At 39.0% G+C, this 22,757-nt stretch overlaps 1 protein-coding gene and 1 long non-coding RNA gene across 3 annotated transcripts; one reads left to right on the plus strand and one right to left on the minus strand.

Annotated features, from left to right (window-relative positions):
• Positions 1-6,550: 6,550 nt before the first annotated feature.
• On the minus strand, positions 6,551-9,551 carry LOC144663479 (uncharacterized). 2 transcript variants are annotated; one of them, XR_013572614.1, is made up of 7 exons: positions 9,012-9,551; positions 8,772-8,871; positions 8,344-8,430; positions 8,125-8,206; positions 7,831-7,902; positions 7,512-7,596; positions 6,960-7,019 (listed from the first exon to the last, which is right to left on the minus strand). It is a non-coding gene; the product is annotated as an uncharacterized LOC144663479 (long non-coding RNA). The 2 variants fall into 2 exon arrangements; XR_013572615.1 differs by lacking the exon at positions 6,960-7,019 and adding an exon at positions 6,551-6,621 and having other exon boundaries at positions 8,772-9,551.
• Positions 9,552-10,678: 1,127 nt separating this feature from the next.
• Positions 10,679-12,909, plus strand: LOC144663404 (uncharacterized). Its single transcript, XM_078524333.1, has one exon. It carries the CDS (start codon positions 10,942-10,944, stop codon positions 12,865-12,867), a length of 1,926 nt encoding a protein of 641 aa, XP_078380459.1. The 5' UTR covers positions 10,679-10,941; the 3' UTR covers positions 12,868-12,909.
• The last annotated feature ends 9,848 nt before the right edge of the window (positions 12,910-22,757 follow it).

The raw sequence follows: 22,757 nt of genomic DNA on the forward strand, positions 1-22,757 counted from the left end.
AAAGGAAGGAAACTCTAGGATGTGACCACAAGCACTTAGGAGGGGCAGGTAGCAGGTGATAGACTCCCCTAGATCATCACAGGACCAGAACTAAAGGAAGGACACTCTAGGATGTGACCAAATGTTTTTATCAGATCACACATTTTGTAATTGCTTCCCAGCTACCCCAATACTGTAAAAAATTCTGATAACAAGCTCCCAGGTTCTTCTCCTTGAAAACAAGTCCCATAGACCTCTTTCATAAATGGCAGGTTTAATTGTTATTCTTTTATGTGCATGTGAATAAGCCTTCCTAGAATCGTCAACATGTGTAAAAATAAAAGAATTTTTAGTCAAAAACGAGCCTAGGAAGGCTTATTTGCATGTGCACAAAAGAATAATTATTATGCTCGCCATTTATGAAAGAGGTCTATAAATTTAAAAGTACCATAGATGTGAATTAATACCATTTTTCTTAGGTCATCTATCTTCACACCACAGCATCATCTCAGCTATTTAGCAACCATTGACATGACAGCAAGTCATCCGATCCTTGTATGTGTAGACTGGAACTCAACTAAGGGAAAAAAATTAAATGATTCTAGTTTACTTTCTCGACTATCCTGGAGAACTGATCAAACATACCAAAATCCTCAAAATTATGCCTGCAAGAATGTTTCCTGCCTGTGCTGTCGCTCTGGCACTAACTATAATTTCATTTTATTATGACTCACCCAGAAAAGCACTGCTGTAATACATCTTTTTCCTCCACATTCATCATTCTTGGAATACTTGACCCACCCTAAGTCAACATCTAGCATCCCAACCTGGAATATCAAAGAAAACATAAAACATATAACCATTTATAGCATATCCAAGTTGTTTTGCTGACAACACGTTCCTGAAGACACTTAACCTCAATTTTACAACTTTTACTTAAAGCATGTAGCCCTAGTAAATAGTTTCACGTTGCTTTGAAAGACATGTTTTGCAGCTTTTGAGGGGGGGGGGGTATACATGTACTTTTTAACAAAAAAAAAGAAGTTGGGGAAGAGCAGACACGCTGCAAGACTTTCTTAGATCCCTTGATCCCACATGAGTCCAAAGAATGTATCATGCAACTTCGTACAAAATAACACAGGCCTTAAGTCTTCAGGCAAAGAGCCAGAACACAGCAAGTACAGTCTGTTGCCCAGTTTCCGGCCACTTTAGTTTGCAATCGCTATAACTTCTCATTTATTCAAGGAAAGTTACTCAGTTTTTGTTCAAAGATAGTTCATTTACTTACCTTAAAAATATACAAAGATTGGCTGCGCTCGACAAGTATTGAAGAAATTATGCCATTTTTTGCAAAACTAGTAAGTTGCCCAGTTTCCGGCCAGGTGTTCCAGTTTCCGGCCGTCGAACTAAAACACATTTTTCCCTGCAACCGCTCGACCTTAACCGACTTGTCAGTGCCTTGGCAAACGAATAGCAAGTTTCAATATCAGTTTATTCGACTTTGCTTTCTCGTCTGCCGTTTTACGGAACATTTCCTCGTCAATGACCCGTTAGCGTTTCGTTCGCTTATTAGGATATATTGGCAGTGTATACATATAAATGTTGTATAGTTTATCACGCTATGCTTGCTTTAGCTGCTTTTGTACTCTTTGCTACATTTTCATTTCATTAATTTCTCGAGCAGGAGATACTAAATTTCAGTTATTTCACTTAATAAACATGATTTTGAACAACATGCTACTTGGTGGCCGGAAACTGGCACAGCGAGTCCAAATCTTTGTTCAAACTCTGACTTCTGAAATTCAGAAACAGCTGAATTCTGGCTTGTGATGACAGAACCCCTAATTAGTTTCATCTTTACTCTAAATTATGTCAAAAAATTACGAAGCTTCTCGAAACATTTCCTACGAAATGAGCTCTTTGTTTATGTACGGTAGCTTTGATGTGCAGTGAAAAGCGCAAAAATTAGTCGCTAAATGTTTACTCGCGTAAACAAAGCTCAACCTTGCTCGGCCGTTTCTTGTCCCAAAAGCCTGCCAAAACCATCAATTTGTAGCTGAAATGTTCCTTTTCTTGTTGCAAAGGTTCGGTGGACGAAAATAAAACATATCTACGAGAATAACCGACGAATATATTTTTTGGCCGGAAACTGGTACCGGCCGGAAACTGGGCAACAGACTGTACTGCCTTCAACAGCTTCAAAGCGCAAATTTCTGGGTACGTTTACCAGCCGGATTCCCAAAGAGAAAACTTAGATTGTGTTAAAAAAAAACTAGCACGAAAGGATGACTAATTTAGTACATTTTCAAGAAAAGCGGGCTCAAAGGTCAACAAACTGTTCATGTACATGTTCAAAAAGCATGAACTCACCATCCGCCGATCCGCCATCGGCCTCCGCCATCTTGAACATAAAAGTAAAACTGCTGGTCGTCTACCTTTTGTACTGTCGTCTCAAGAGACTCTACTCCGGCCCCAGGGTCTTCTCTTCTTTTGAGGTTGCAAGCTGTGAACGCACAAAACAACAAATTTTCCCGAAATTTTCTAGGCATTCATTAACCAATGAAGCCCTGTAGCCATATATAAGCATACCTTACACATATATGGCCAGACATAGCGCTACAGGTGGATATCGATAGTCATCCAGGCGATCCGTGCAAAAATCTGAAAAAATAATAAATGACAAAAAATGCAAACTCAGTGATCCGCACAGCAAGGAGAAGAGATTGATCCGTTCAATACAAGACAAATTTTTGAGATCATTTTGTCTTAATTTCTTCATCTTACTGTGATCAACAGCTTTCAACAACTGACAAAGGAAGGATGGCCATACGGTTGGGAGATAAACTGTATTTTTCAATATTTTGTCAGGCTGGGCTCTACTTCTTCATGGCCCTATTCTCCCAGATGAGAGAGAGTCAGGATTAAGAAGAAGGCCTGACTTCTTCGGGGATGAATTGTCTCGTTCATTCCCTGAAGAAGTCACAGCATAGCCTGAAAAAAACCTGTGCACAGCAGCCCCTTCCCCTCGAAAAAATCCGCTCTTTTTTGCTAAATAATTCTTTCTTAATGGAGGGGCGAATAGGTTCGCGGTTCGACAGATTGCGGATTTTTTGCGTTTTTTGTGATACATTGAGCGGAGTGGATTCGAAGGAGACTAGCGAATTCGCGGATTAGCTGAGAATTTTGCCTTGGATATCCGGACTCTTTATGCCAGGAAGCTCTGTGCTAAATAGCAAACAAAGTTCGGATCACTTTGGTCGGTCTTCGTCGCTATGTTGTCGCAAAAACAAGCAAAAAACGAAACTTCTACTATACCACACAAAATTTTCAAGTAATGCGAATTTGGATTTGAAAGAAATAGTCCGGATTTACGGATTTGGCTAAAAAATATATAGTATGGATCGGCGAGTTTGTGTACCCTTTTTCACCCACCTCCTTAACTGATACAGGACTGCAAAAAATTCTACACTCCTTATTGGTATCTACTGTGGTTTTACCTTAATCTAAGTTTTGCCTAAAAAATAGGTCCGCAGTGAAAACAGCTTGGTGTGCGCTTATATAGATACCTGACTTGCGAAAATTGCCGAAAATGTCCGAAGTTTCGAGAAGTTGTAATGACGATTTCTGAAAGTTGTCGAAGCAAGTCCGGAATATATCCTGAGTAATGAGTTCGTAGCCGCGTTGCAGACGAACAAAACCCTGCATGGTATGGGGTTTAGTTCGTCTGCAAGGCAGGCTATGAGTTTGTGGCGTAGTGCGCAATCGGGTATACCAGCCAACTCGTTATTTTTTGAGAACAAATGAGTGAGATTTTTGTCTTCAGAGAACGGAATTCCGAAGATGTTTCTGTTGGAAAGCGATGTACAGACGATGACGAAGATGTCCGAAGCTTTCCGAATTCAGAGTACCGGAAAGGCCGAAGATGTTTCAAAGTTTTTCGAATACTGTTCTTAGACGTTCGGTATACGATGTACGGACGCTGCCGACGATGTTCGAAGTTTTTCGAATTCAGATTACTGGGAATTCCGAAGATGTTTTCGAAGCTTTTCGAATATATACGGAGATGTTCGGTATACGAGCCAACTCGAGCCAACTCAAGATGTCCGAAGCTTTCCGAAGATTGTTTTGGCAACGAGAGTAAAACAAAAGCGGATAAATGATTTAAGCGGATAAATGTGTGGCCATTCCCACAATGCGTCTGGACTCGGTTTGGAGGATTCGATCATTTATAATTTTTTCTCGTTATTAAATCGCAAAAACAAACATGCTGCTCGGTTTAGGAACAATAGTTCGGATTTGTGAGATAAGCATTGGAAGTTGGCTTGTGCAAGTGTGATAGACGTTTTTAATCAGCAAATTTAAGACTATGTGAATGATTTCTTCAGATAAGTAAGATTATTTATCAGAGCAAGTGAGCTAAGCCGAAATGGACCGTCTCCTGGAAAGCAAAAATCCTATTTATCTACCCAAATAAATGTAATATTTGTGCACCATGCCTTCCTCCCTTTGCAACGTCAAGATGATTTCAGATTTAGTTATTACAGTTCATGGCAAACAGCAACAACAACAGCGACAGCAAACTCTATAATGAATAACAATATAAAAAAAATTTAAAAATGAAATTATATAATATAAAGGATACCATCTTCCTGAACCGGATCTGTAAAAAGAAAAACAAAAAAAGAAACAAAGAAGAAAACAAAAGCATGTACGCACCCGCAGTTTTGATACCAAATTGACACTTACTGATTTGGAAGGCGAGATTCATAACCATAATACCACACATAGGCCTACATAATCATACATAGTGATACATGACCTTACGGGGTCTTACTTACGTGAACATTATTAATACGCTAATTACATAGCCATACATTGTCATAAATAGCCCTACATAACCTTACAGAGTAATACATGACCATACATAGACCTACAGAGGTGATACATGACCTTACAGAGACTTACATGAACATTATTAATACGCTAGTTACATAGCCATACATTGTAATAAATAGCCCTACATAACCTTTCAGAGTAATACATGACCATACATAGACCTACAGAGTGATACATGACCTTACAGAGTCTTACATGAACATTATCAATACGCTAGTTACATAGCCATACATAATAAAGAAAAAAACAGCCCTACATAACCTTACAAAGTGATACATGACCATACACACCGTAATACAGGTTGCCTAGCTTTATCTCTACATGGTCTTACATAGCGATACCTACATAACCAACCTTACAGAGTTATACATGACCATTAAATATTTAGATACAGGTCTAGATTTTTATTTTACCCTATGTCCCCCTACTATGTCAGTCATACATATCCCTACGTAGCCACTCACAGTCATACTTTACCCTACATATATAACAGTCTACCGGGCAGCCACGGTCTTCTTCCTGTCTAATGTGATTCAAAACTAACAAGTTAGTAGACTTAACAATTATTCCACAAGCGCGCACGTTGGATATGAGATGGCCGGCTATAATCATCTCATATCCAACAAGCGCGAGTGGAATAATTGTTTTATTAAACCATAGTTACTTATGATTAAAACAATCAAACCCAATGTGGCTCTTTATCTCATGTGGTAGAGCGGTGGGTTAGAATCCCACATCAGCCACTATTTGATTTTTTCAGTGGTCAGGATCTACAGTGTAATTTATAGTTTAGAATGATCCTCAGGCACATCAATGAGTGAATCAACTGGGAATCACTCACTCGCTGTTCCCATCATGGCTCTGTAGCTCAGATGGTAGAGCAGTGAACCTGTAACCCGATAGTTGTGGGTTGGAATCCCACCTAAGCCATTGAATTCTTTCAGTTGTCAGGATCTACAATCTATTTAGTTTAGAGTCATCCTCAGGCATATAAATGAGTGAAACAACTGGGAATCACTCACGCTCTATTTCCATCATGGCACTGTAGCTTAGATGGTAGAGCAGTGGACCTGTAACCTATAAAGGTCGTGGGTTCGACCCCAACTGTGTTTTTTTAGTTTAGGATCATCTCCAGGCATATTTATGAGTGAATCAACTGGGAATCACTCACGCCCTATTCCCATCATGGCTCTGTTGCTCAGATGGTAGAGCAGTGGACCTGTAACCTGAAGTTTGTGGGTTGGAATCCCACAATGTACTTACAATTTATTTACAACCCGTTCTCGAAAAACCCAGATCATTCATTTCTTTTAGATATTTGAATGTACTAATAGACAGACAATATGTAATCCCCGCTTGAATACAGGCAGTCCTCTGGGGGTTACAGCCGGTAGGTAACTGCAATGGTCACTGACACCCACTGAAAAATTACGTACCTTAACCACCTCTCTGCTACCCAGATCACATGATATTCTGAGTTGACTCGTATGGTACTTATTTTACCAACATACAATGGCAGAGCCATGGAATTCCAGTAGGCGGCATAGCAGCTTGCCCCCTCTAACTGCAACCGGTCCTCGGGAGCGTGCAAGTAGACAAGCACCAAGTGGAACGCCCGAAACCCTCCACCCAGCTTGGGATTACGTTCTTAGCTTAGCTTGTTTTGGTATTGATCCAGGATTTTACGAAAAACGAGTTGTTACCTGAGCAGCAGTCTTGAACCTGGTGACTGTCTCCAAAGATTATCTGAAAATTAAGAGAAATGTCTATTGAGCATCAAAAATTGTCGGCTACCAAGTAGAAATGGCGCAGATCAGTAGCTGAAATGCTGACGATTCTGAGAACCACATGAGTACATGACACCCTTTAAGAGAAGAAAGATCGGATGTTTGCTGGCTCTTTCGAGTTACTGTAGAGCCCAACTTACTGTCCTGAGATGATCCTTACCGAGTTGTTGTTTAAAGACGTAAAATTGCTTAGAAATAATCATGTTTTTAAATTTCAAAATAAAATTTAGTCTATTTGGGGATTACATAAAACAAGAGTTCTAAATTCGGCTTCTTAGCTACCTCTATAAGGCGGCCGCGTTCAGTATTCCATTGCCTTTCCTGACTTATCTGTGGCCACCTTCTTGAGCTTGGCAACTGTATCCGAAATTTTTCTGAAAAAAAGAGAGAATGTCTACTATGTAACCAAAAATTGTTTGCTACAAATTAGGAATTGTGTAGTTCAGCAGCTGAAATGCTGACGATTCAGAGAAGCCGATAAAATGACATAATTGAAATTGTTTTTGACGATAGATATTTCGGTAGAGGTTTACCGACGTTTCGGCAATACTGTCTTCATCAGGGTGAGCTCGCGTACAAGACGCTACGCAGTTGTTGCCAATTTTTTTGATTCAGAGAACCCCACGCTTTGAATTACTGTAGAGTCCTAGTTACTATACCGAGATAAGCTTTACCGAGTTTTTGTGTAGACAGGTAAAAATATTAAAAAATAACCCGTTTCTAAATTTTTAAAATAAAATTTAATCTCTTGGGTGATAATATATACAAAAAGACCCTATCTGCAACGAGGCGCGAAGAGGAAAGTTGAAGGTGATAATATAAGACAAGAGTGTCAAACTTTTAACTTACCTCCATTAGTTAGGCATTTTGCGTTGCCTTTCCTGTCTCATCTCTGGTCATATTCTTAAACTTGATAACTGCATCCAGAGACTTTCTGAAAAAAAAAAAGAGAAATGTCTATTGTCCATCAAATATTGTTGGCTACCAATTAGTAATGGTGCAGTTCAGTAGCTGAAATGGTGACGATTCTGAGAATCACACGAATAAATTTAAAGGATAGAAAGATCGGGTTTTTGCTGGCCTTTGGAATTACTGTAGAGCCAAAGTAACTATTCTAAAATTAGCTATTTGGTGGTTATATACAACAAAGGCTAAACCCTTAACTTACCTCTGTGAGGCGGGCATTTTCCATTGCCTTTCCTGCCTTATCTTTGACCACCTACTTGAACTTGGTAATTTTCTGAAAAATAAAAGAAATGTTTATTGTCCACCAAAAAATGTCGAAATGGTGCAGTTCAGTCGCGTAAATGCTGACGATTCTGAGAACTACACGTGTAATTGACGATCGAGTACGTTTTCGCTGGCGCTTTGAGAACCCTAGTTACTTTTCTAAGATTAGTGTGGCCGAGTTATTGTTTTGACCTGTACACGTAAAACTGTTCGATATAAACTCCTAACTTACCTCCATAAAACGGGCATTTCCCATTGCTTTTCCTGTCTTATCTTTGGCCACATTCTTTAACTTGGCAACTGTATTCAAAGATCTTTTGAAAAATAAGAGAAATGTCAAGAGAAAACTATTTTGAACTTAATTTACTGAGTTATTATTTAGACACGTAAAAATATTCAAAACTTGTCCTTTTCTGGATTCTCAAATAAAATCTAATTTAAGACAACTTACCTCGACCAATAAGACGGACATTTTCCATTGCCTTTTTTGTCTTATCTGTGGCCATTCTTGAACTTGGCGACTGTATCCAAAGATCTTCTGAAAAAAAAAAAATGAGAGAAATGTCGAGAGAATATTCTCTTGGAAATGTCTGTTGTCCACCAAAATTTGTTAGCTACCAAACAGAAATGGTTCAGATCAGAGCTAAAACTCTGACGATTCTGAGAGCCACATAAAGAAATAACGGCCTAAAAAGAAGAAGGTTTTTGCTTGCGCTTTGAATTACTGTAGAGCTCTAGTTACTATTCTGAGTCGAGCTTTACCGATATGTTGTCTAGACAGGTATAAATGTTCAGAAATAGCCCTGTTCTTAAATCTCGAAGCAAAATTTAATCTTTTCAGTGATTATATAAGGTAAGACTCCTAAACTCTGGCCTTACCTTTGCTCTTAAGTTACTTAAATAAGGCGGGCATTCAGTTTTTCTTTGCCTTTCCTTTCTTGAACTTGGTGGCTTTATCCAAAGTGTCTCCAAAGATCTTCTGGAAAAAAAGGGAAATGTATATTGTCCTTCAAAGTTTTTCGGCTACCACTTAGGAATGTTACAGTAAAGTAGCTGAAATGCTGACGGTTCTGAAAACCACATTTTGCAAATTACGCCGTTAAAGGAACGTTCACTTACCTGCCAAGCAAAGTTTCGGTTTCAAAGCTTACGTCTGAAAGCGGAGTTTTTGCTCAATGTCCAATCTTACTGGCTCGCTGTGTCCTCTGAAAGTGGATTCGTTCACTTGAAGTTGGCGGAAGATCCGTAAAGGTAACGCAAAGTAGATCTAACTTTGCCCAAAGGTTTCTGTTAAAGCGAACTAAAAGTCGGTTGCGAAATTTTAAATTGCAAGTTGGCCAAGGTGCGCATGAATGAATAAAAATGGCCTAATTATTTTGAATTATAATCAAACTTGCAAATTCCGAACGTGCAAAATTAAATGCCCACACTGGGACATGCTTCGATTCTACTTATTTACATAACACTTGGACTTTTAAAAAGGAAAGAAAGGAGATTAAAAAATAACTAGTAATCTCGCAGTAACGCTCTCATTAAAAAAATATAGATATAAAATGTCCGAGGAATTGCGCGCGCTATGATTGGTCAGTTCGACTTCATCATAGCTCCATAAAGGCACTGTTACACGGGACAACTTACAACAACAATTTTTTGCGCAACATTGTTAGGGCTTTCCACAAGTTGCTCGAGATTTCCCAAAAAGTTGCCTGTAATTTCTCAAAAAGTTGCTCAAAAGTTGCTCCAAAAATGCAAAAAAGTTGCTTCTGATAATAAAAGTTGCTAAAAAGTTGCTCCAAAAAATCCAAAACGCTGCTTCTAATCAAGATAAATTCTTTAAATATATGCTAATTTCCCTTTGAGGGTTGGATTTCTAAACAAAAAAAAGATTTCTAAGCAGTTCAATGCAATTTTACAGCAAAAGAAGTATCTAAATAACATGATTAAGGGGGAAATTTGTAAAATGATGACGTCATGTTTGTTGAGGAGTTTTTGTAATGTTTTAATGCAGAATGAGCCGAAAGTTGAAACATCTTCAGACGTTTCTCGAAAATCTTCGTCAAACTTCGGAAATCTTCGGAAACGTTCGTATGGCCTTTGAACAACACTCGGATAATCCTCGGAGATCTTCGGTCTAAAAATTGCTTAAAATGCAACAAGTTGCTCGAGAGGAAAAAAGTTGCTCGAAGGGGAAAAAGTTGCTCGAAACATGAAAAGTTGCCAAAACGTTGCCGAGCAACTTGTGGAAAGCCCTAAACATTGTTGCGCGAAAAATCGAACACCGTGTAACATGGTCCCGGGAAGTTTCCAAACAGCTTTCTCCTCTTCGTCCCACCATGTCAGGATAGGTCCAAACCCATGTCTTTGGATTGGCTGAACACGTGATTGTTGAACATGGTACCAAGGAAGATATTTTGCGCAACATTTTATTCGGCAAGACGTTGCGAGTTTTTGAACCCAAGTCAAAACTCGAGAGAATGCAGAAAATCATCAGCTATTTAGGGAAAATTGTATTTATGAACCGCAAAACTCTCAGTACTAAAAAAGCTCTCTCCTCCGCAGAGGTTCCCGATGGGGCGGTCGTTGTAAAAATCCGCTGGGCAAGGTGAGTGCAGGCGCACTCGAGATCGAGATCCACTTCGCTCTTTTCGTACAGCGGACTCTCCCCACCGAAAACCTCTCTGAGGAGCCTCTAGCTCTGCGGAGGAGAGAGTTAAAAAGGTCAGTCATCAGCTGGCTGCGTAGCCTAGCCTCGGGAGGAGTGAAACACGATCGCCCCTAAAAACGACTGCGTGGGAGGCTACAGGCTGCGAGGACTGGGAAAAGGTAAACTACGTGTATTCATACATGAAGTAACAGCAGGGAAAGCAGGTGCATACTGTACTGTAATTTGAACCAAGTCCCTCACGATCAAGTTGGCGGAAGTAGAGAAGCGTTCGCTTTCGTTTCTGGATCTGAACTGCGCAGTATTTGTTTACTGCCAAGAAAAGGTAGTTTACTTTCTATCGCGACATTCGCATATTCGAAGTGTTTTCTTTAGCTTGCAACAAGCATGGACATAGACGTCGGTGGTAAAAAGAAACTTACAGAAAAATTAATCCAAATAGTTGGCGAATTCGAGGATGTTAAACACAGACAGGATGTGTTTCGTATAATGGATAAAATCAATGGTGTTTATGGCGATGTTGATTCTGTTTCGATCTCAAGCGGAAGTCTTTCCGAAGGACTAGACATTCAAGGCAGTGACGAAGACCGTACGCTCATTCTTAAATATGTTACCGTGGTACCATCTTATGCCTCCTACGTTGGTTTCAAAGATGAAACCGTTGTCTTGGCTGAGTTTGTTAAAAATTACCCTGGATATGCCAAGATATGTCCATTGCTCGACTCTTCAGTTAACAGTTACATGCAAAACGCAGCTGTTGTGTCCTCCATGCAGTTCAGAGATCAGTTTCTGGGAAGTGGCCAAGAAACTCACGGCCCATGTACAACAGATGGCGAACGGGACTTTGCCTTTTGTATCCGTTGCCCATTTTTGCCATATAGTGTTGTTGAAAGATTTAGCAATCGTAAATCAAAATGGCTGAAAGATGATTTCCTTAGTGAAATATTAAAAGATGGATGTTTGATGGTTCCTATTGGTCCCAGAAACTCGGAAAAACGCAACATCTTGTGGAGAATCTCGTTTTCCTTAGCTGAAAAAGAACTTGTGTTGAAGATGAATTATGCCCAAATTCTCTGTTATGCTTTGCTGAAAATCTTTCTGAAGGAAGTAATTGAACATGAAGACAATTGTAAAGATCTACTTTGCTCGTACTTCCTGAAAACCTGCCTATTTTGGTTGATTGAAGAAACGGACAATGATGCTCAAGTATGGAATGCAGATAATCTTTGGAACTGCTTTGCATTGTGTCTTAATAAACTCAAAACTTGGGTTGCTAGTGGCAACTGTCCCAATTATTTCATTCCAGAAAATAACATGTTCAGCGGAAGAATACTTGATGAAGCGCAAAAAGACATTGTTTTGCAGTTGATTACAAAGATCAGTTCCGAGGGTTGTTCTGCACTCCTTTGTTGTGAATCATTTCGTCTCCAATCGGAAGTTTTAACAGATGCACAGCGAGAGGCTAATCTGGACTTCCTGTGTTTTAGAGCTGTGCATATTTATCCTTTTGATGATATTAACTTGGCATATATGGCAGCGCGAGACCTAGAGAACATGCTTTTAACAACCAAGATGGATGGTTTTGTTCAAGGAGTTATCACTAAACTGAGATCCTCTGTCCATCAAGAAATTGCCCAGATGCTTCCAATTTCAAAAGTCACGGATACAACTGAAGACAGTAATTGCAATCAACATATTGATCATATTTTACTTGGGGGTGAATCAGATTTTTTGAGTGGTCCATTGCTGCTTTCCTGCTTTCATTATAATTTAGGACATTATAATAAAGCTTTAGAGATTTTAGAACAAGCAGAGACGAAACTAAAACTAAGTCTGATTCATAGACGAAAGGAGATTTATTCACCAGATGAGTACAAATTGTACCTCGAAACTATGTGTGGTAAAGGGTTGACATTACCGCATAAAATGAAACATGCTACGGTTAGTACTATAATCATGCTGGAGAATTCCTCGCTCATGCCAGAGGAATTCATTCCTGAAATACAGTACAGACCACTTTGTACAATCCCAGCCTCTGTTCTGATGTACAGCATCAAATACCTGTGTTTTCATAAATTGGAAGACATCAGCGGGAGAAAAGAATCTCTGTCACAGCTTGAAGATGTTGTCAAAAACAAATTTCTCATACTTTCTCGGGATTATTCACTTGCCTTGACACTTTTTGGAGCGTGTGTGGAAATTGAAGGTGACACGGAGGGCGCCCAGAGACATTATGAACTTGCACTGAAGCATCTACCAATATGTAAAAGTGCACAAGATCGAATCAATCGTATCAAAACCATCAGTACTTAAATAAGTTAAGTTTCAATAATCATTAGACTAATATTAGAAATCAGATTGGGACTGGGGCGAGGACAAGATGGCGGAATAGTCGTGTTTTTTGAAGCTCCGTCAACAGTGGCCGTAAAAACTTTATTGCAGCCTATGTCCGCTAATCTATTTAAGAGAAAAGTTCGGTCACCATCAGCAGACGTTTATGCCAACATTCCTGAAGAAAAAAGGACGCGAGACCACACTGAGTCAGAATATAGTGAAAGGCGAGACGAAGCATTGGGCCGACCACGTGCAATGGCGGCGGAGTTTGCCACAAAGATGGACCTAGTACTGTCCAAATTGGATAATATAGAAAGCAGGCTGAACAGTGTATGCTCGTCAGTAGCCAACATCGAAGAAGCGTTAACCAACCTTGAAAAAGATGTTGGGGACCTGAAAGTTAAACTGAAGGCAACACAACAAACGTAAGTCAGCTCAAAGAAAGGGTGGATTTTAACGAGGGAGATATCGCGGAGGCGAAACGTGATGCGGCGGCTGTAAAACTAGAAGCAGAGAAACTTAAAATGAACCTACTGTACTTTGAAACTTACAATAGGAGAGAAAACTTGAAGTTCTTCGGAATAGAGGAAAATACAAGTAACGTCGCCGAAGACATCGGAGACGCGAATATGGATGGTTCGCCGCATATGACCGAAGACACGAAGCAAGTCATGTACAACTTTCTGGAGCAAGAGTTGAAGATCAGCAACGCTAGAGACAGGATAGAGTTCCAAAGGATCCACCGTCTGGGCAAGCCAAACAACAAAGGTCCTAGACCAATTATTGCCAGATTTCTGCGCTACACTGATAGAGAAGAAGTTATGTCACAAGCCCGCAAGCATCTGAAGGGAAAAGATTTCTCCGTCTTCGATGATATTCCAAAGGAACTTTATGACTTAAGGAAACAACAGCGAGAAAAACTTAAAGATGCAAGGAAGAAGGGTCACACAGCGTTTTTCAGTAAGAAATATCCGGACAGATTATATGTTGATGGAAAATTTATTTCTCAAGACGAGCCTTTCGCTTAATTTTCAAATTTACATATGTAGATTTTGGACAGGTTTCTTTATTTTCTTGCACGCTTTTTCTCGCCTAATACTTGTCACTTAAATTTCTACTAAACACAAGCTCGATAAGCTGCAAAAACAAGATGAATTAATTACATCCTTAGCCGCCACAAAAGGAGCGAAGCATCAAACACGCTATTTACTGATGGTGTGAAACTGCCCAAACAAAATCTTCAATGCACTGGGTAGGTAAGCAGTCAATATTTTTTCTTAGCTTTTTGTTTTGTAATTAATATGTGTTAGGTTGTCCAAGCTTTATACTTGTTATAGTCGCTCTGTATGAGCGTGTCTTGTGGTTAGCTTTTAGATCAGTATTTGCTTCCAATGTTTGGAAGCTCCCGTTTATATACAGAATTAGCTTGTTTAAAGATTATTATAGAAAACCGTTAATTTCAAACACCCGCATTATCTTCAACATGGTCGTGACACTTCAGCTGCTCGCAGAAATAATTTTTATTTCTAGACACTTTAAGGATACAATTGGATCTTAAAATATGTTCGCTTAATGTAAGAGGCTTGGGAGACATGCTAAAGAGAAGGGAAATGTTCTCTTGGCTCAGGGCAAAAAATAGCTCTATTTATTTTCTACAAGAAGTCCATTGCTGCGAAAGCACGTCCACCATGTGGTCGGCAGAATGGGGATACAAATCCTTTTTTAGTTGCTGTACGAGCGCAAAGGCAGGAGTTGCAATTCTATTTAACAATACATTCGATTTCGAAATGAAACGAATGTACTGTGATCCAAATGGATGATTCATTATTTGTGACATCCAAACCAATCAAAAGTATATAACGCTGGCCACCATTTACGCTCCCAACGACGATGACGCAGCTTTCTTCGAAGGCTTCTTCGAGCACTTATCAGATTTTCAATGTGAAGAAGTAGTTATTGGTGGCGATTTCAACTTAGTGCTTAATTTAGATAAGGACAAGAAAGGTGGCGTCGCAAGAACACACAATAATTCAGTTAGGGTCGTTCAGGAGTTTATGGAAAACTTAGATTTAATTGATGCTTGGAGAGTGCTACATCCCGATTCCTTAAGATATACTTGGCGCCGACGGAAACCCGAAATTCAATGCCGACTAGACTTCTTTCTTGTTAGCCAAAGCTTAATGTGTAATGTCATGCACGCCGATATTTTGACAGGATACAAAACAGACCATTCGATGATCGATATTAGTATAGCTGTTCATTCGAATCCAAGAATTATAGCGGACCAGGCTTTTGGAAACTTAATACTTCTTTCTTGAACGAAATCGAATACGTTAACCAAATAAAATCAACAATCCAAGCTGTTAAAGAAGAATATCAAAATGATGACACTGTGAACCACGCGTTATTGTGGGAGATGATAAAAATGAAAATCCGAGAACAATCATTAAAATATGCAGCTGCCAAAAAAGCTAAAATTTTAAAACGGGAAGAAGAGCTGGAAAAAGCAATTAACAACTTGCAAATATATATGGAAACAACAAGCGACGACGAAAATGCAAAACAAGTTGGGGCTCAGGAATTAGAAAGAAAAAAGGCAGAATTGGAGAATATAATTGAGTACCGCACCAAAGGTGCAATCTTAAGATCGAAATGTAGATGGTATAATGAGGGAGAAAGAAATACAACATACTTTTTAAACATGGAAAAAAGGCACTACAAACAGGGAGTGATAAGTCAGCTTAAAATTAATGATGAAGAAACAGTAAACACTGATAAAGAAATCCTAAATCAGTGTGAATCCTTTTACAGAAACCTTTATAGCTCTCATATGAATAACAAATTATGACACTTATGTTAATGACATGTTTTTCGACGAGAATAATACTAAGGTGCTGAACCCAGACGAGCAAATGTCATGCGAAGGCCTGCTGTCCAAAGAAGAATGTTTACAAGCCTTAAAAAATACAGAAACAAATAAAACACCAGGCTCAGACGGAATACCTGCTGAATTCTATAAAGTTTTCTGGAACGATTTGTCGGACTTCCTTGTTAATTCGATTAATTTTGCATATCAAACAGGGCAATTTTCGGTAACCCAGAGACGCGGAATCATTAAATTAATCCCCAAAAAAGATGCAGAACCTTACTTTATTAAGAACTGGAGACCAATAACCCTTTTGAACTGCGACTACAAAATTGCGACCAAAGCTATTGCGAACAGACTAAAAAAAGTTCTACCGAACCTTGTAGATAATGATCAAACTGGATTTCTCAAAGATAGGTTTATCGGGGAGAATATTAGACTCATTGACAGCATAATCCATTACGCAACGGCTAACAAAGCCCCTGGTCTTCTACTTTTTCTTGACTTCGAAAAAGCATTTGATACAGTAGAGTGGCCGTTCATTCAAAAAACATTTAAATATTACAACTTTGGACAATCACTAATCAACTGGATTAAACTATGCTACCATAACACAGAAAGCTGCATTCTCAATAACGGATGGGCCAGCCACTTTTTTAAGCTCGAAAGAGGAGTAAGGCAGGGCTGCCCCCTTTCTCCGTATCTTTTTATTCTCTGTGTTGAGGTTCTAGCGGATGCAATCAGGAAAAACCAAAATGTCAAAGGCATCTTTGTGGATGGAAATGAAATAAAAATTAGTCAGTATGCGGATGACACCACTTTAATACTCGATGGTTCCAAGGAATCTCTTACATCTTCTCTGCATATATTGGATAATTTTCAACGGATATCTGGCCTTAAATTAAATAACAAAAAGACGGAAGCCCTTTGGATTGGTGCTAATGCTAAAAAAGAAGACAAATTATGCCCAGAAAGAGACCTAAAATGGGTTAAAGGAAAGACCAAAGCTCTTGGAGTATGGTTCTCGACTAATCCTGACCTAACCGCAGAGCTGAACTACAACGAAAAATTGATAAAAATAAAGAATAGCCTAATAGTCCGGCGGCATAGCTCAAAATTTCGGCTGAATTGTGCACTTTTTGTTACCAGCCTGAAATTTGGCACACAGATAGAGACTATCGAGATAAACATTTTAAGCTATAGAACCACCTCGACAGAGACGCTGTTTCCATGGAAACTGCATTTAAATGAGCTACATGTGGAAAGCGATTTTCTTCATGTTTAGCAGGAGATATGGATATGTGGGTGTAATAGGAATGGCCCGGAGCTGCCCTGCCGAGATGTACAACGGAATAAATTGCCATCGCCATAGCAACTGCATCTTAATTTATGCAATTTATGCATTGTTTGCAAGTTCAGATCAGGAAATTGAAAACCAAATCACTCATCATTCACACTTTAATTCCTTTCTTCTGCTAGTTAATCTGTCCATAATTATACTCTATTTTCCAGCTTATTTTTACTAAATTATAATATAAGCAAACTTCTTATTTTTTGTCTGTGTGTCTCTGTGTTGCTGTATTTTGTTGTCTTAGTCCTATCTAATTTTTATTCATCTTGTATTAAAATTTTAATTTAATTTAGGGTGCAAATGAAGTGTTGTGTTTTGTTGCTGTGTTGTTTTTTGTGTTTAATACTTCTCTTTAGAGGTACAATGTTGAAATTTGTCATGTGTTAATATGGCAACCTAGATAACTGCTGAGTTGATATAGCTTATCACCGCTAGCGGCTCTAGTGACATACACAAAGCTATAGATATTGTGTCTTTCTAGATCAAAATGATGTCTGGAAACTATTCTCTTAAACATTTTTTATGACACGCACAGACACACAGTGAAGTCCAAGGTAAATTAGCCTTTTACAGCACTCGCATCTATTGTTGCTACAGTTGGTCTTGCAGCCACATAGGATGAACTCGTGACAGAACATAACAGCGTCAGGCAGTGTGCACCGTGTCCGTCGCCATGTTTCCTCGCTGAACGTCCAGTCCCATTCTTCTGGGTGCGATACCTTGGTTCCTCTATCAGATAAAGATGTTGATTATCGAGGTTGCCTCCGCGATTCTAGCAACAACTATTGCCTTTAGTTTGGTAAACAATGGACAATCTGCTCGGGAGGGGACTTTAATTTCGGCTGTTTCTTTCTTTAATAGATCAAATTGACTGGTCTCCTCAAAAGATTGCCCAGCCCCTCTATTATATTTTTGACACCTGGGGTCTGAAATGATCCTTGAACCTTGTTTAACTTGCATTGAAAGTACTCGATCTAGCCTGCGTCGCAGCCGGACGTGTCACAAAACCTCGGTATAGTATACCGAGGTTTAGTTTCGTCTGCAACGCAGGCTAAAAGTACTCGTGATGGGGCAGCATGTGGGTGCTTGTCTTCATCACTATGTTCAAACTGTCTGAGGACCAACCTCGCTAGCTCAGGTCCAGATACCATCCACTTTAGCAGCACACTTGGATTCTCTGTCAGGCCTATCGCCCCGCCGTCCTCTTTGATAAGTTCAATTTGTATAGGGATCGAGGTTTCTTTCTTACTTCTCCACGTGTAAATTGCATCAGCTCCTTCTCCCTTCTGGACCTTCTAAACAGATTTCACATACTTCCTGCATTCCTGTTTCTGAAGAATAAAAAAAAGCTTGCTGCAGTTTCCTTAAGAGAGTACCTAGTGCGCGTAATATGTGCACAGTTGAGAAGCGATTCCGCTTTTTTCCTGCTGTAGTGATCTTAGCTTGTGACAGAACTTCAACCCATCCACTGCCAGCGAGCCAGGTTCCTAAAGCCTTTAATGCCGCCTGCTCGATGTGAAGACCACCAAGCATGACTTCCAGCTTATCTTCCTATGTACGATTCTTCTGAGCCCACTCGACTGTTTTTGCTAAAGCAAAGAGCGGCTGATCGCAAGCAATAACCACAGTATGTCCCGGACTTACGTACTCTACGGCTTTGCCAATAGCAGTTATAGTGTGAGATATCATCGCCTCGGAATGAGTGCAATCTAAAAAAGGCAGTAGAGAGCTTTTACACTTTTAACACTTGGGGGTACTAGCTCTATGGTGCTTGCACGAAATATTCGTTTCCCCTAAGTGGCTCTATGGTGCTTGCACAAAATATTCGTTTCCCCTAAGTGGCTTGTCCCCCCTCAAAGAAACAGCATTTTCTGTCCTACAGTCGTACTAGCAATACCACATCTCAATATCACCTGGTTATGCGATACATTTCCTTCAATTTGTTTTTTTTTCCTACTGAAGCGTTTTCAATTTGGTAGTATTTTACTACCTTATTGATACTTATGTTTGCAGGACTTTATTTTCGCGATTTTCGCAAATCGCGAAATTAAAGATCCTGCGACCCGCGAAAAATTTATTTTTAAAGATTTTTATTTTATTTTTGTGTTTTTAACGTATCTTTTGGCCAAAGTGCGAATAGTAAGTACGGCGAATCGAAATATTCCCTTTTATTTCCATTTTCGCGAAATTAAGTTCTCGCAATATAGTACGTGGTATGACTTATAGCCCATGAGGCATTCTGCCTCAAACGCATCTCAGCAATTCTCTCTCCTGCATCTGGCTCTGGTAAGTCTATGTAAAGTTCTTTAGTCTCATAAAACTCTGCAAATCCTTTTCAAGGGTGAAATATCCAGCACCACGGTTGCTTCGTTTCGAGTTTGCTGGAAATTCACTATTCTCGCTTGTATGTTCTTGGCAAAATACTCATTTGCTTCAGCATTTTGGCCTGATGATTTCTTCATATTTTTTTTTACTGGAAGACATAGCTGACCTAAAAAGTTTAAACAACGGCCCAGTAATACCAGCTGGTCACTGAAAATCCGTTAACAATTTTCCCTTTTGCCTGTGCTAAAATGCCACTGCGAAAATAATATTGCCAAAACATGGGCAAAGAAGACAATTAACCGGCAAGTAACAAATTTGCATACAATTTTTGCACGCATAATCATCCACTAGTTTTTGTATTTGTTTGTATGAATGGCTCATTATTACATCAAAATTTATTTTTTTTAGAAGTAAATGTTTAAATTAATACCAAATTTTCACTTTTTTGCACAAATGATTGAGTCATTCCTGAGTTACTAAAAGATGACGAACGTCTTCGCGGGGGGTCTCAGCGAGGAAAAACTTGAACACCATTTACAGGCAATACGGTGAAAACTGAGAGTGGTTCTATAGCAGAAGTTAATCACCATGCATATCTCTATTGATCTGCAAAATATGAGATTAGTAACAAAAATGACACAATTCTTCAGCTATGCCGCCGGACTATAAGGTGTTGGGAGTGCCGTCGACTTACCCTTTTTGGCAAAATTACTGTTCTAAAAAGTTTAATTGCGTCCCAACTTGTATACATTTTGTCTCCCCTCACAATTAATCACCGTGTCTTAAGGGAAATCAATAGGCTCTTCTATGATTTCTTATGGAACGGCAAAGGCGACAAAGTTAAGAGGGAAGTAATGATTAATGACTATGAAAAAGGCGGCTTAAAAATGATTGATATTGAATCCTTCAATAAAGGATTGAAAACTATCTGGGTCAAAAAATATACCGATGTAAACAATCACGGAAAATGGAAATATTTTTTTGACTTAGAACTCCGGAACTACGGTGGCAGAGCCTTTTTCAGCGGCAACCTTAGCAAAAGTGACCTGTCAAAGTATGTCAATTTATCCTATCCATTTATTGTGGAAATCTTAAATATCTGGTCTGAAATCACTTACGAGAATAATACGGACCATTTTTGCTCTCAGAGCCTCTGGCACAACTCCCTTATAAGAATCGATAACAGACCAATCTTCTACAAAAAATGGCAGCAAAAAGGGATTTACAGGGTTTCGCATTTGATGAAAGATTCAAATACTTTCCTATCCTTTTCTGAATTCAAAGATCGGTATGGTATCACTGAAACAAATTATCTTGCTTTTTACGGGCTGTTATCCGCTTTAAAAAAAATCAAAGCACCCTTAAACAATAATACAAATATACAATATGAAAGCTTTTATACGAAATTTATGAAAGCAAGTAAAGCAAGCAGACAGGCCTATAAAAAGTTAATTAGTCTTAAACAAAGGTGTCCAACCAATAGTAAAAAAAAATGGGCTACGGATTGCGCCTTTGAAGCCCATGAACCAATAGACTGGAGTGCAGCGTACCAGCTATCTTTCCAGTGTACCAAATCTACAAAACTAATTGTATTTCAATTCAAATTGCTGCATAGACGACTGGCGACTAATGATTTTCTTAAAAAAGTAGGAATAAAAGATAACGATCTCTGTAGTTTCTGCAAAACTGAGAAGGAAAGCCTAATTCATCTTTTCTGGTCCTGTAGAGTTGTCTCTACCTTCTGGCAAAACTTTAAGGAACTTCTTGTAAGCCAAAATCTTGCGCTGAGAACATACAACCTTTCTTTAAATATAGTTTTAGGCCTAAGGCCAGACACATCAGAAAATAAACAGAAACTTAATTTTAATTTTCTTGTGGCGAGATATTATATATGGTCCTGTAGGACACGCAACTTGTCCCCTGAAATGAAACATTTCTCTGTCTTTCTGGCATGTTACAACAGCCTCAAAACTGGAGCAGCGTCAAATGATAATCGTTAGAAATCTAAGTGGGTGATAATTATAATTAAACGTATTTAGCAACAAGCAACTGTTAAAAAAATGAAGAAAACCCTAAGGCTAACACTGTACGGAAATAATTGTATTTGTAGGTCAACCTTAACAAGTGTTGCACTTTGTTAGTATTGTAAGTAACGTGTATTGTATGTAAGTAGTAGTAAGTAGTCTCTTTAATTAATTAATTAATTAATACAATGTAACTTAATGTAGTGTAAGTAATGTAAGTAATTGTATTGTAAGTAATTATCCAGTAAGTGATGTAGGTAATTGTCCCGTAAGCAATGTAAGTAAGTGAACTGTAAGTTGTTTTCTTTCTGTGTTTTGCAATTAAAAAAAAAAAAATTTAAAGACCCTTTTTCACTGTCTGTGATGCATTGCAGGCGTTCGTTTCTGGGGCCATAAAAATTGTTTTGTGGCAGGGGAATTGATTCCTAAAAACAATTTCATTTACATCTGGGAATCCAACCTCGTTCCCAGGGTCTCTCTCTCCCGCCCCTTCTCTTGCTCTTAGGGACGGGGAGAGAGAGATCCTGGGAACGAGGTTGCTGGGAATCTGTATTGTCTATTAACCTCAATATGATTTCTTTTTAATATTTAGTTCATATTCAAGGCATTGCATCTTGGTTTTTGTATGTTTTCTTTTATTTTCCATCATTACTAGTAAGTTTTCTGAGCAATGCCGCCGAAGGCTCAAAGCGGCTGTCAAGACACAAGAACCTTGAAAAGGTTTGGCTCAAAAGTTTGGTCACCTGTGGAAAGAAAATAGATCTATCAAAATGCCTACTGGTGAAGATCTATCTGTGAACCTGTTTATTGTAATTTTTTGGTACATTTGTACAAAATACAGATAAATTGCCGTCTTTCCTGTTAGTTTGTTAAAGAAAATATCAAAGAAAAATGAGGAAACTGTTCATTTATTCACTTCGTGCTCCCTGTGGCCCTTTGAAAAAGCCAATGCTAAACAAAGTCGTTCTCAGGGTCTCTGGAGGGAAAGAGACCCAAGGAACGTGGTTGAACGAGTCCAAGACTTTTGAAACCCACTGCACCTGTCACGCAATGCTCACCTTCACTGGTACTGGGACTGGTACAGGGTATAATAACCAGATTTACAAAGTAATTGTTTTTATGTAACAGTGTTCCATATGACCATATCTTACAATGAGTTGGAGCTGCTATTGGAGGTCCTCACTTAAGACTACCCAAGTGTTTCTCTGAAACAGATCTCTGTGATTTGAAACAGATATATATCTGTCCCTGGTACTGCCGACCATTAATGCTCCCGGGTGAGATATAGACCAGCCTGTGAACA

Source organism: Oculina patagonica, chromosome 8, assembly GCF_052425735.1.
Source record: "Oculina patagonica isolate OP01 chromosome 8, crgOcupat, whole genome shotgun sequence".
Classification (NCBI taxonomy): domain Eukaryota; kingdom Metazoa; phylum Cnidaria; class Anthozoa; order Scleractinia; family Oculinidae; genus Oculina; species Oculina patagonica.

What these genes read in the sequence shown, in the direction of transcription:
- LOC144663404 (XM_078524333.1), top strand. Translation starts at nt 10,942, where the DNA reads ATGGACATAGACGTCGGTGGTAAAAAGAAACTTACAGAAAAATTAATC.